The sequence below is a fragment of the Pollicipes pollicipes genome, unplaced genomic scaffold (assembly GCF_011947565.3).
Source record: "Pollicipes pollicipes isolate AB1234 unplaced genomic scaffold, Ppol_2.1 Scaffold_4295;HRSCAF=5057_pilon_pilon_pilon, whole genome shotgun sequence".
NCBI classification, from domain to species: Eukaryota; Metazoa; Arthropoda; class Thecostraca; order Pollicipedomorpha; family Pollicipedidae; genus Pollicipes; species Pollicipes pollicipes.
Window position 1 is genome coordinate 12,797,982 of NW_023596461.1, and position 14,089 is coordinate 12,812,070.

A 14,089-nucleotide genomic window follows, 5' to 3' on the forward strand; every position below is an offset into this window, starting at 1 on the left:
ACTGGAGGCGTCCAGTAGTGACACGCCGCCACGTGCTGCGAAGCGGCCGGTCCGCTGGGGCCGTCCGTTCGTACCACTGCCACGTGACTGCTTCCAGCGGACTGGCGGAGCGGCCGGCCCGCTGCAGGCGTCCAGTAGCGACACGCCGCACGTGCTGCGAAGCGGCCGATCCGCTGGAGTCTTACGGTCGTGTTACACCACCACGTGCGCCCCCAGTCAGAGACAGAGGTCGGCGGCGTCGGATGCAGTAGCAGCGCGCTGACGACAGGGGATGTCAACCCGGCCCGAGTGTCCGTGCAGCTGGAGTATAGCCAGAGAGGAGCACAGCACAGGTGTTACTCGTGCGCGCGCGACACTCCTGATACGCCAACAGCTGACCATCAGTCATACGGTCGTTCAGGCCCCTGAACGTAGTTCATAGCGCAAGAACAGACATGCACACGCACAAATCACTGCTTAGTTGCTACGTCTTCTTGAGTCGGGTAAACTTGTGACTCGGAACACACAAATCCCGTGGGCGTATCGACAGAGGCGTGCGCGTACCCGACGCGGGCCAGCTGACTGACGCCGGACATGTATCCGAATGGAGCCAGCTGACTGGCGCTGGACATGTATCCGAATGGAGCCAGCTGACTGGCGCCGGACATGTATCCGAATCGAACCAGCCGACTGACGCCGGCGTGTGTGTGTGTGTGTCATTGGGGCTTTACGACGCACTCAGCTGCTGAGGCTATATGGCGTCGCCTGTCTCTCACCCTGGCAGAAAGGGCGTGCACCGCGGGGAATCAAACCCCATACCTCTGGTTGCCCAGGCGCGCAGTGGTTAACCCAGACGCGTTAACCACTACACTACCGGCACCCAGGTAGTGTAGTGGTAAACGACTGACGCCGGAGATGTATCCGAATCGAGCCTGCTGACTGACGCCGAACATGTGTCCGACTCGAGCCAGTTGACTGACGCTGGACGTGTGCCGGACTCGACCCAGCTGACTGACACCTTAGCTGGTGACGTCGTCTGCCTGCTTGGCTTTGTCAGATTGTTCTGTAGGTCATATCCCGGGGTCGCCGCCACATAGATCTCACGAATAGACATCGCGTGGGCACTGCGCAATAGACGATGACAAATACCCTTGTGAACTTCAGCTGCCAAAGGCGGCCGTAATCGATGTATTGGGGCGCACAAGTTAGCAATGATTTCCCTGCAGTGTCGGTGTTGGCGCTCAGTCCTGATGGCCGCAGTGCAGTGGATTTGATTTGATCTAGGGATGTCATGGCTACCGCCCTCGCGGCTAAGTTATGCTGACACAGATATTGTATTTCGATGCGTATAAGTTGCTTCGAGGCCGTTTAAACCATGATCACGAAAAGGCAGGTCTACTTGCGCCTTGTCGCTTCGTTCGTGCGTGGCGTTCTGTTGATGTCGTGCTGCTGCCATACTGGATTCAGTGGTGCAGTTCCGTATACATCTGAGTCGATGGGAACTGCAAGACCGTGGGTCTCAAGATACCCCTTTCAGTTTCTGATATAAGATAGCTGGTATTCGCTAAGTTTTCAGGTTAAACCTAGCTAAGGGAAAGTTCGTCCAAAAAGTGCTCACTCATCTTCTTCTCCCACCGAAACTGGTTCTCTACAAACGCTCTGGGACGACCATGTATCGACCACCAATCCTAACTGCATGCGGTGGCTTATACTATTCATGTGTCACATCGACGACTTCTGTGAAGATGCATTGCGCTTTCAAATGTCCGGCTGTCATACAGCTGTCCTACGGTTACATCTGCATTGGAGTCCCTGTTGCCACGCCTGTCTCCGTTCTTCGGGCTGAAGAGTCTGTGAGGTTCTGCATACTGTGCTGCCGGCTGAGAAGTCTGTGCTGTTCTGCGTACTGTGCTGTCGGCTGACGAGTCTGTGCTGTTCTGCGCGCCGTGCTGCTGTCTGAGGAGTCTGCGCTGTTCTGCGCGCTGTGCTGCCGGCGGCTCTGTGACTCGCTTCCGCCGGACTGCGGGGCCGCCGCCGCTTGTCGGCCGGCCGTCCGCTGCTTGTTGCGGAGTTGGCACCGCGCCGCGCCCGGCCTACTGCGACGACGAGTCCGTCCTTTGACGCCGCGCTGGCCTACTGCGACGGGTCTGCCCTTCGGCGTTACGCCGGCCTAATGCAACGCTTTTGTCCTTTGACGCCGCGCCCGGCCTACTGCGACGCGCTGTTCTTTGACGTCGCACCCGACCTACTACGACGCGCCGTCCTTCGCTGCCGCGCTCGGCGTATTTCGACGATCCCGCCCTTCGACGCCGCGCCCGGCCTACTGCGACGCTGCCGTCGTTCACCGCTGGAGCCGGCTGCCGATCGATGCCGTCGGGCTGTGGTTTTTACCACGTCCAGTGTTGCGCATCTCTTTGCTTCGAGCGCTGCCGGACCCGAATGAATGCGGAATCTGTCTGTTGCTCGGCGCTTTGTTGCTGCCACGCTCTTTGAGCGGCACGCCGCGGCACTCGTGACCGACGAGAGCTCGCCGCGGGTGGTGCGCGAGCCTCCGGCGGCGCGGCGTTCTGGTGTCGGTGAGGGTCGAGGAGCTCGCTCCCTCCTCCGCCCTGGCGCGCCGCTGCCTCGTCGCGATGAAGCGCCTCGCACCGGCTGAGAAGCCCGGGCAGCGAGCACCCTGATGGCCGTGTCAGCTGGAATGGGAGCCGAGAGACTGAGCAGCCGGACGTGCTGTGGGCCCACGCGTAATGCGATGAGACCGTGACGTCACAGGGCCCACTGGGGGGAGCTTCTCTGACGTCATCGGTGAACGGCGGGGTGGGGGAGGAGCTGCGATCAAGAGACCCCCGGCGGAGTCGATGAGGAGCGAGCCAGTGAAGCGCATGTTTCGTAGTCTAGATGTGTGCTAGTTTCCATCTTTGGTTTTGGGCACATATTTTCTCCCGTGAAAACGAGACTCGTGATCCTGGTTTCGGCTGTTTTTTCTTAAACAGCAGTCCCTGGTTCCTGTATCTCATTGGTACTTCCGAAAATGCGTGCCCCGGTTCCCGGTTCTCACTGCTTTTTTTCTGAAACGTATGGTGGGGTGTCTGATCCCATTGGTCTCCTGCTAACACCAGGCCGTGATTTCTGATTCCCACCGACTGCTCTACCAACACCAGGCCCTGGGCCCTGGTTCCTGATTCCTGCCAGTCCTTTCACAAAGACCATAGAGCATGGTTCCTGGTTCTCATTAGCCCCTCACAAACATCGCACCCTGTTTCCTGATGTCCGTTTGGATGACTTGCAAAACGTCATGTCCAGGCTTCTGCTTCTTATTGCCTCATTTGTATACACTAGCTGGGGTTACCGTTCGATAATTATCTACCATTGAAGGCATGTCGTCGGAAGTAAAATATGCACTCTATGTTCTGTAATATCTACTCATGCAACGGGCAAAATATAAGTGCAGAGTGTGGATGTATGAGTACACGTTGGCTTCTCACAATAATTCCAGGTAATATCATCGCTCTCGCTCGTTCCCATGACTTTTACCCGATCTGGATTTACCGGGCCCACGGCATAATTCCAGGCCGAATCGTAGTTTAGATCTCTGGACGCAATACATACTGGTTTTCAGTTCCGGCTGGGTCCCTTGCCATTTAAGGTTGGATCTTAGTTCTTGGTGGATCCCTGCGCATACTCCGAGGGGGGATCTTGGTTCTTCCCGGATCTCCGGCTTAGTGCCAGATTGGATTCTTGTTCTTGCTGGTTCCGTCAATACATTTCGGTGCTGGATACCGGTCCTTGTTGGATCGCTGGGATTGACTCCAGACTGGTTCCTCTGTTCCGCCTGGTCCTGGAACTAGGAACCGGGATTGCTTCCCAGGAAAGAAGCCTACTAGCAGCCAGCCACATGTCTACTGCATGGTTATGATGAGATGTGTCGACGAAGCGACGCGCTCGGTGAAACCCCTCGCCTTCACGCATCGGACTGATGGGGTGCAGGGACGGCACAGCTTGTTTTGCTTGCCAGATGTAACGTGCGACCAGCCCAGACCAGACCAGATTAACATGCGACCAGACCAGACCAGACCAGATGTAACGTGTGACCAGACCGATGAAGAGCTGGCACACCTAGCAGACACGGTAGACTCGAATGAAAGGGCCCGGTATGCGCACCTAGACGTGCGAGAGCGGGTAAACACAGGGCTGTGCCAGAGCGGCCTCGCCGGACCGGTCCGGACCGATCCGTATCGCAGAGCGGACCGCCAAGTAAGAGCCTCAGAGCCGACCGCATTCTGATGTGGGCCAGATTGGGGCGGCGCTGCTGTTTTGCTCGCTGATGAGCGGACGGCCAGCTGGGCTGTGGCGCGGCGGCACGCGGGGCTGGGCGTGCCGGAGACGGCGCGGCGCTGCCGACGGCAGAGGGTCGCTGGCTGGCGGCGGCCGCGCGCTCCCCGGCGCCGGCGCGACGCGGCGCGGCCCGAGCTGCCGCGACGCACTTCTGCGGGCCGTCTAATGCCCTCTGATGAGGCTCGGCCGACCGGTCGATGACGGCTGCTGAGGCGGCGAGGCCGGTGGCCGTCGGCCCGGGCACGGCGGCCAGCGGCTGCTGAAGACGGAGCGCGCGCCCGGGCTTAGGGGCGCCGCCGGCTGGCGCCCGGATGGGCGACTGTGAGAGCTGGAGAGCCAGAGAGCTGGGGCTCACGCTGCAGGCTGGAGCGGGCGCTGAAGGCTTGTGATTGATTCGCGGTGACATTGTGTGGTGATGGGCTGATGCTGGCCGTGTTTTGAGGGGCAGGCGATAGATGTGCGATTGAATGAAGGATATCCTCATGTTGACAGGAGTGCCGCAGAGCCACAATATTTATGGACGGTGTTCATGGTCAGGGGGGGGGGGGGGGGGGGGGCTAGAGGAACGTCCGCGCGATTCCCAGGCCGACTTTGTGTTTATCGCTGTGTGGCATGCAGGGGATCACGTGCGGGCTTTATTTAACGTCTAGTCTTGATGCGGTAACAGCACACGGGTCCGGCGCGGAGGCTGTCTGTGACACGGACGTAACTTTTGAATCGGTGAAATTGCGTCATCATTGTGTTTTCGGTTAGGTGGAAATTATTGGACACGTGCCAGAGTTTGTTACAAGGTGTTTGATATTGCAAACGCATCGAAAGAAGTAGCAAAGTATTCCTGTCTTTTGAAATTTGGAGAATGCGCAATAATAACAAAGTCGAAAATGTATCATTGGGCTGAGCGATTAACCGTGACTTTTTCACAAACTTAACATCTGTTTGTCGCTGAACCGAAACGTTTATTGCAAGCCGCCGAATGTGGTGCAGCCTTCGTTTGACTCCATAAGCTCTAAAGTCTACCAAATACTTGGGCCTTGTTTCGCGGTCTAGTTCACTTCCTCGGCGGTGACGCCGCGCGTGCCTAGCTTGACTCTTGGCCGGTGTTATCCAAAACAATTTGCGCACCATCTGCAAGGCAACCCAGGCTGACAACATATGTGTGACGGCTCGGGGAAAGGGGTAAATTGTGGCTCCCGTAACACGTCTACTCGTGTGCCCATTATGCAAAAGTGCACCACTTAAGGCAAATTGTCAGCCCCCGCAGTATGTAGATGGCGTTCGGACCGCCATGCTCGCGCCACCATCCAGCCCCCTCCCCCCATCCTCTCCCCTCGAATAGCTAATGAGGCGACAGCGGTGTGACGCCGTTCCTCCGCAGCCGTTCCCCTGCACGCGGCGGCGGCGGCGGCGGCGGCGGCAGCGGCGGCAGCGGCGGCGGTCTAGTGTATTGACCCGCCGGGAGGGTCAGAGAGGGCGGACCCGGCGCCCCCAGGCGGCCGCAGCTGCGCCGCTGTGGCTTCCTGGCTGGTCATGGACGGCCGGGTGAGGAGGGGGCTTTAGTAGCGGGGGGCCATGGGTATAATGGGCAGTTATCCTGTCGTAAAGCCACGGGAAGTAAACGTTGCGTCATCGCGCTATCGCCCGCGCCCCCCTCTCGGGGGCGGGTGGGAGGGGGTGGCGCCTGCCGCAGGGTGAGCCGCATGGCCGCGGCGTCAGCCACGCAGCCCGCGGGGCCATAGGGAGCGCTCTCCCTGAACTCGCCGCGGACCCTGTGCACGCCGCGCTGCCGCGCGCGCCCGGCCCGGTCAGCACGTGAGGCGCTGAAATGTGAACGCATGGCGCTGGGGTCGATCCGACGAGTTGGAGCCCGGTCCACCGAGCCACGCGGGGTGAGGTTCTGACTCGTCTGCGCACGGTCACAACGGTGTGGGCCTGGGGTGGATTTCTGGACGTTTTAGGTCTCGTTGCGCTCTCGTTCGCAGCCCGCTGAGTGTTGGAGCCTCCAGTTGTAGCGATGACACGGGCCGAGGCTGCCGATGGCCCCGGCCTGGACTGCCGGTGACACGGCCCTAGGCTGCCGATGGATGACACCGGCCTTTACTGGCGATGACACGGGCCGAGGCTGCCGATGGCACCGGCCTAGGCTGCCGATGACACGGGCAGAAGCTGCCGATGGATGACACCGACGTTTACCGCCCATGACACGGGCAGAGGCTGCCGATGGCACCGGCCTAGACTGCCGGTGACACGGTCCTAGGCTGCCGATGGATGACACCGACCTTTACTGCCGATGACACGGGCCGAGGCTGCCGATGGCACCGGCCTAGACTGCCGATGACACAGGCCTGGGCTGCCGACAGATCAAAGCTCCTGTTTTGTTGTTGTTGGACGCATTCTTGTCCTTGGTTGACAGGGACGCACGTGCGCCACACTGCACGCGGGGCCGTCTCTGAGGCATTGCGCCATGCGGCGTCCCACTCTCCTCTGTTTCAATGCGCATTCCTGCTCCCCTGTGTTCCGTTGCCAGACGACGTTACCCGACTAACATAACTACACCGGTCCCAAATTAAACAGGGCGCGTCCCCCCCTCCCTTCCCGGTTATGTGCGAGGGCGTCGCGTGACATGCGTAGGCTGACTTCATCGCTCGGGGAGCCAGTTTCGGATGTGGCCCTCTCACGTGACTGGCGAGCTGGGATGACTGGAAGGCGATCTGTCACTGCCAGCAGAGACGTGCGCAGGTGGCAGCTGGCAGAGGTGCGAGATGCCATCGTTGCTGGCGCTTCAGGGCCAGCTCAGCGGGCATGACTCAGCCGCCCGAGCCCGCTGAGAGAGCGGACGGGTGCCGGACATGCGTGAATAGTGGCTGTAGATCTATTTGTTCAGTACGTTTTCGTGCCCATCTGTTTCTAAGGTCGGTGGTATCGCAAATTGGGTTAAAAATTGCGCCGCCGGCTGGTATCTCGGTATCAGCGGCCGTCTGGTGGCGGCGGCGGCTGCGGTGTCGGTCCCGGACACCGGGCTCGGCGTCGACAGACGGCCGCGCCGGTGTCCGACGTGGGCGCGACTCTGTCGGGTCACGGCCCTCGGGGCCGGCTGTGACCTCTGCACGCTGGCCGGTCACGGCACGCGACCGATGGGAAAACATGCAGCCTTTTGCGTTTGAACTTAATTGAAATTAGTCAGGAAAATATTGTGCTCGTTAGTTAGGTTGTTATGTAATTGAAAGATGAAATATAGCCATGAGCGGAGGTTCGTAAGAATCATTGTTTGTTCAGTAACGACATATTATTTGTGTTGCGTTCTGTGCAGTTTTTTTTGGGGGGGGGGAGTTTACACTCCCCATTCGGGCGTGGTCTGTCTTCCAAAGGGACAGGCTGCTCCTCTCGTATAATTTGTCGCAGTTATCATATAATGTGTGGCACCATATAACATCGGTCTCGCAATCAAGCCTCTGTCCTTTCCGTTGATGGCGAAATCTAAACGGCTTCCATTGGAATGACGTGGATGCGAAGCCACTTATGAGTGATCTGAGAGGATTTTTGGCCGGCCCAATGCGTTTTGCTAACGAACAAAAATGGACCAGTTTGCACGTCACGCGTCTGTGGCGGACTTTATATGGATTGTCAGCACGCAATAGGCTCTCAGTCACAGCCTTATTCGGTTGACTGATGCCGATCGGGTCCGGCTTGCCGGCATGAATTCTGAGCTGGCACTCGCCCTCTTCGAAGTGGACACAGACCCTTTCGCTGTTGTGATGCGCTTACCTGGTCCCATTACAGACCAGCCCGGTGGTGGGGCGTGCACGATGTTGTGATGCTTCTGCGGCCTGAAAGATGCAGACGTTTATTTCAGGGCTGTGCGACGTGTCAGTCTCAGCTCGAACGAAGCCCAAACAGTCCTACTCTGTGTACTGCAGCATAAGGAACTCGTGCATGTTAAGCTCCGTGTTAGAATGCGAACGTGACTGCGCTGTTCTTTTCTTCAGTGTAAATTTATTTTGGATCGAGCACTTGGAGGGTCAAAGGTAGGCAAGCACTCGATCCGCTGGCATATATATGCAAGATGGGTTACTTTGACAACCGATGCACACTCAAGGGTGAGGAAAGTAATGCGCAAACCACATGTAAGCTGGCATAGAAGGAAGAAGAAGAAATGAATGTCAGGCTGACGCGAGTTTGAGTCATAAAGTCAAATGTCCATATGGTGACGCACTCTGTGGGACACAAGGTCTGCTTAAAATTCAGTCCGTCGAATCGACTTCCGTGCTGTGACGTCAGCAGGAATATCAACTTCACGCCGCCAAACTCCGCTCCGAAACTCAGAAACGGCGATGACGCTTGAATACGCCGCAGGCGGCAAACTTTCGCGCACTTCCGTGGACTTCCCACGAGGGCGATCGCAGCGCCTCGCTGCGGACGGCGGCGCAAACACCACTACGCGCAGATCGTGGCCTTGACCGGGCAGCGCCGAGCCACACGGCATCGACCCGTCGCGCCGGTGACCTAGGCGCGGTCGATCGGCCAGGGCTGCAGCCGGCTGCCTGCAGCGGCGGACTGCTCGACCGCGGACGCACGCGCGCCGGCTGCGGCCAGCTCAAGGTCACGGGGGCTGATGCGCAGGGCAGCTTCTGTCCGATGGTCGTAAGTGCGGTGATCGGAGGCACAGTGGCGGTGTCTGATGGATGACGGTCTGAACCTTCGGTTATGCTCAGATGTCGTCGAAACGAAGATGCGGCGTTTTTAACTCTAGGTTTGAGCTTCCCTTCTCGAGGTGTGGCCCTCGCGTAGGGTAGAGGCGAGGTACGAACCCAAAAGTCCTCGCATATTGCGATTCATGGTCCCTGGCCTGCGTCCAACTACGTCGAACAAGCTGGCGTCAGTTTGTGTTAGAACATTGTGTGGGCAGCCGAGTGGGAACTCACGCATCCCTGGCCGAGACTTCGAAGAACCCGCGTCACGAATAAACATCGAACGACAAGGACGCTTAACACATGGCCGTCGAACGTCTCATGCGTTTTTTTGCGAGCTGCACTTATGCGCCAGTGGCTTGTTGACTGTGTTTTGCTGCTGCCGAGTCGCGACAGCTTAGTTATCGGACCGGAGATGTCACCTGTGATTCAGGCCGGTTGGACTCCCATAATTGGCCTTTGCCGACTCTTCTTCTGGTGACGTAATTCTGCACCAAACCTGTCCGCTTCGAACATGAGAGAACGGCGATGGTTTTTGTGGCGATCGTCAGGCACAGGTACTGTTTTTGCGGTCACATGGGGAGCAGTGTTGCAAATAACGACATTTTTGGCAGCTTCCTAGTTTATGAGATATTCTCCGAAACATTTTATCGAATACCTCGTACTTGAAATACTTCACTGATTGGACAAAAACTGATCACGAAAGGCCTTGTTGGTGCGCTCACGTCTGCGTACGATCATCGACCATACGAGTGTGACTTTATGCAAACAGACGTTTTTTTCCTGCTGTCTAGTACGCTGGACGAGCGAATGTCCATAAAAAGTGGCCTCGTTTTGGTACACACGGCCAAGGCCGGGCAGGACAAACGCTGTTTTTTACTTCTTCTTCGGTCTGCGCCAGGAGCACCGTCGGTAACACTTTCGTTCCCATGCGCAGACTGGTTGTCGTGCCCCGTTTCCAGCGCTGTCTGGTGTTCCAGTTCTTTCCCGAAATGGCACGCAAGATGATTGCTAGTTGTTGGTGTAGTTCGCTGTCCATGCAGTGTACGTCACCACTCCGCGAGCGCTTTCTAGACAACATAACGCCTGGTACGTTCTCACCAACCACGCGTGAATGCCCCGCTGGCTCGCCACGTCAGTCTACTGCGCGCGGTGAACCGAAGTGTGTGCGGTAGCAGTGTGCTTGTGGCGCGGGTGCTGATGCCGGTGCGGTGGCGAAGTCGACTACGGTACCCTCTCGGCCGGCACCGGTCCGGGAATGCCTCGCACGCCGCTGCCAGTGACGCGCCGAGCCATACCGGAAAGCATCACGGAAAATCCGCCGCTGGAATGCGGTGGATCAGACTTAGAATGCCGTCGGCGTGCAGGGGGAGGGGAGGGGCGTGCAGCCGTCGGGTCGCCGCTCGTCGCGTGCCGTGTCGCCGCACGTCCGGACGGGCCGTGGCCGTCACACCGCCAACGTACCCGCCACACCGTCACCGTATCCGTCACACCGTCACCGTGTCCATCACACCGTCACCGTGTTCGTCACGTCGCCACCGTGTCCGTCACACCACTGCGTGCCTGTCACACCGTCACCGTCCCCGTCACACCGTCAACATGTCCGTGGCACTGTCACCGTGTCCACCACATCATCCCACACCCGTGACACCGCCATCTTGCCCGTCACACCCTCGACGTTTCCGCCACATCGTCACCGTGCCCGTCACGTTCTCAGTCTGACGCCGCGACTGCCCCATCTTCCAGACGGACCTGGTCGTCTACAATGAGGACGGCACGTGCAAAATGCTCACCGTCGCCGAGGGCCTGCGCACGTGCGACCTGTGCGAGCTGCTCACGCTCAAGAACCACGTGGCCAAGAACGTCAACTGGTCGCTGGTGGAGCGCTGGCAGAGCCCGGCCATCGGTAGGTGTTTCTGATGGAGCGCTGGCGGAGCCCGGCCATCGGTAGTGTCTGTCTGTATCCCCGATGGAGCGCTGGCGGAGCCCGGCCATCGGTAGTGTCTGTCTGTATCCCCGATGGAGCGCTAGCGGAGCCCAGCCGTCGGTAGGTGTCTGTCTACCAGATGGGGCGCTGGCACGGCCCGGCCATCGGTAGTGTCTGTCTGTCTCCCCGATAGAGCGCTAGCGGAGCCCAGCCGTCGGTAGTGTCTGTCTGTATCCCCGATGGGTCGCTGGCAGAGCCCGGCCATCGGTAGTATTTGTCTGTCTCCCTGATGGAGCGCTGGCACAGCCCGGCCATCGGTAGTGTCTGTCCGCCCGGCTGGTGAAGCGCTGGCACAGCAGAGTCCGTCTCACTCCGAATGCGTGGAGGAACTGAAGCACGACCATCCGCTGAGCCGGCGCGTGCGCTGGATGCTGAGATCACTGAGCTCGTCAAATATCATATCTATCAACGTCGCGCCGTTTTGTAGCTCAGCTCAGCATGTTCACCAGGCTGTTCGACAGCTCCCGAGCATCACTAGACGCATTCGTAGCGATGTTTTATGCTGCATCCTTGGATCTCGTCCTTCTCTCCTCGAATGCCAGCAGCTGAGTTGGCACGACCCGCAAGGCGGGGCAAGTAAGAGTCCAGTCCGCCTGGCATGAATGTCCGCCCCCCCCCCCCCCCCCCCGGGCCCGTTGCGGGCTCGCGACGCAGCGAGCCGCGCCAGCTGGGCGCGGCCTCGGACGCCTCCTGGCGCAGCGCCGCGACTTTCCGGTCACGTGACCTTTCGCAGGGGCGGGCTGACCCCCGGAAATGCCGCGGCTGCCGGCCGCCTCACGTGCGGGTGGCCGTTATCAATAGCCGACTGGCCACACCGTCCGTGTGATGACGTCATACAATGGGGCCGCGCTGGGACGTTGCCGGGGGAGGGGGCGGGGGTCGACTGCAAGCCCTACTGGCTTGATTGTCGTTAATTTCTGCCGGCATATTTTGCCTGATTTGGGTAGAAGTTGCTGTTAAGTGCCCAGGGTTTGCGGTTTCACCCGTACGTACAAGATCATACGACGAGGATTTTTTATAGGGATGGACGAGCATTATTCTTATTGTCTGATAGGTTCAGATACCTTGCAATTTTGAGATCTTGAAATTTGTGTCAGCCAGCCCTTGTCTTTACCATTCAATGTATGCTAAACGTGCAATTTATTTTGTTATTCTCCTATTCTCTTCTGCGCCAATTGCTCACAGCATGCTCCTCAGTGCTTGAGTCTGCCAGTTTCCGCCAGTTTTTGCCACCATTAGTTACTGCCGACCGGTTTTCACCGGTAAAAACTGGCTGGCAGAAACTGTTCCAACCGGCTGTGGCCAACTCTGGCACGCACGCAGTAACACTTCCGTTGTGTATCTTGATCCATTTTCAATTTGGGGTGACCTCGGGCAGTTTGGCGCGGTCCTCCCCTCGAGCTGTTGAGAGAGATATTGTCCACTTCATTTGGCACGGAATCGTTCTTTAGTTTGCGATATAACAGTGTTCAAAAACATTTATGTATGCTGCGAACTGTCACTTTGTCCCTTCTCACATTACTAACCCGTGCGCCATGCATCAAAAATGCTGTTTTACACTATCGCAGACCCAGTTAAGGCATCTTAAGTTACCTTACTTTTTCACTGCCGATCTATTATTTACGTTACTTCTCTAATGGCTAATAGCATTGTCAAAGCTACAACTAAGAAAGATGTTTTGGGACTTCCTCCCGCTAGCGCGTGTGCAGCCGCATGCATCAAAGGTGTAGGTCAGCCAAGAACTTGGATAAGGCTTGGAACAGTGTGGTTATGCTACGGAAGTTAGACGACGACCCCACCCTTTTCCAAACTATGTTTTTCAATGCATTTTGCATCAGCGCCACTGGGATGTACTCGGGTGAGAGAGGTGAGAGGCAAGTCAGTCGGTGTAACGCATCGACCACAAGCGAGTGAGTGGTGCAAATAAGTGATATCGCGAACGGGAAAGGAAGCAGAACTAATGGGGGTAAATGTCCTATTGTTTAGTTATATCGCCTGCGGTTTCGTTTTTCCCATTCTGGGTGAGACCGCAGGGGGATGTGGATGGGCGAGCAAGAGTATGGTCGTGCCCCCCCCCCACCCTTAAATAATTTTAGGTTGTCCCTTTTCTCAGCTTAAAGAAATTTCAACCACTCTTATTTTACGAAAATCCAGATCAGGGAGGCCACATAACTTAGCTGGAGTTATGCTCAGTTAGGTGGACTCCTTCCGCATAAATCGGTCTCAGAAGACCCTTTCAATCTTAAGGAAGACCGTTTTCTGGAATATGAGGCTACTTTTATAAATAAAGTGGCCCATGCTTTAGATTTGAATCCCCAATCTTGTGTCAATAAGACCCCGCTGCTGGCTCGGGAGGCCCCGTTATAAACTAGGAGGCCTGTTCTGGGTTGGGAAGCATCCTCTGTATTCAGGAGGCGCCCTTTTGGAGCTGGAAGTCCCTTTCATTCATCAGATGGCCACGGTTCCGAACCAGCATGCCCTGTTTTGCTATAATCAGGTCCCGAGGCTAGATTTGGAGGCCCCGTCGTGAAACGGAAGCCTGCTGCTCTGGATTAGGAGGCCCCTTTTGCATCAGGAAGTCCTGTTTTCGGCTACCGAAACCCTTCGCTGGATAAAAAGAAGACTCCATTCTGTTTTTTCTTTTAGTTGCCGGCATTTATTTACCTGGATATGATGCAGTTGGATAAAGCAGCACATGCCGTGGGTATCCCTCCCCCTTGAACACGACACTACCCACGAGCCCCCCCCCCCCCACCCCTTCCCCAGCGAGTAAACCCCATTTTGTCCAGGGGCTCACGATGAGATTCTCCCAGAAAACCTTCGTTTGTGAACCTCATATAGAATCACTGAAAGCGCCATCTTTTTCTTCCGACCTTGAGTTGTGAGCCCTGCGCCGCAGTATCCAGGAGCGTTGCCGTCTATTTCTGTCCTTCTGACAAACGCAAGTGTGACGCAACGGGGACCGGCGAACTCCGCCCTCTCCCCCCCCCCCCCCCCCCGGGTTGGTGCCACGCCGCTCGACACCGCACCGCGTAAACCCTGCCACATCGCTGGCCGACTCTGTCGGTCAGGCGTAACTGGCCCCACGGGGCCGCCCTGAAGG

The 14,089-nt window shown here is 57.5% G+C and overlaps 1 protein-coding gene across 6 annotated transcripts in view; it reads left to right on the plus strand.

Moving 5' to 3' along the window:
* The window catches only part of LOC119096215 (growth factor receptor-bound protein 14-like), a 135,128-nt gene that overhangs the window by 28,872 nt on the left and 92,167 nt on the right, over positions 1-14,089 (plus strand). For 5 of the 6 annotated variants that reach the window (XM_037219015.1, XM_037219016.1, XM_037219017.1 and 2 more), the window contains exon 4: positions 10,746-10,905. In XM_037219015.1, coding sequence (XP_037074910.1) covers positions 10,746-10,905 — 160 coding nt within the window. Of the gene's footprint in view, positions 1-10,745; positions 10,906-11,040; positions 11,194-14,089 lie in introns of those variants that run through there. The other variant, XM_037219020.1, reaches the window with a different exon arrangement.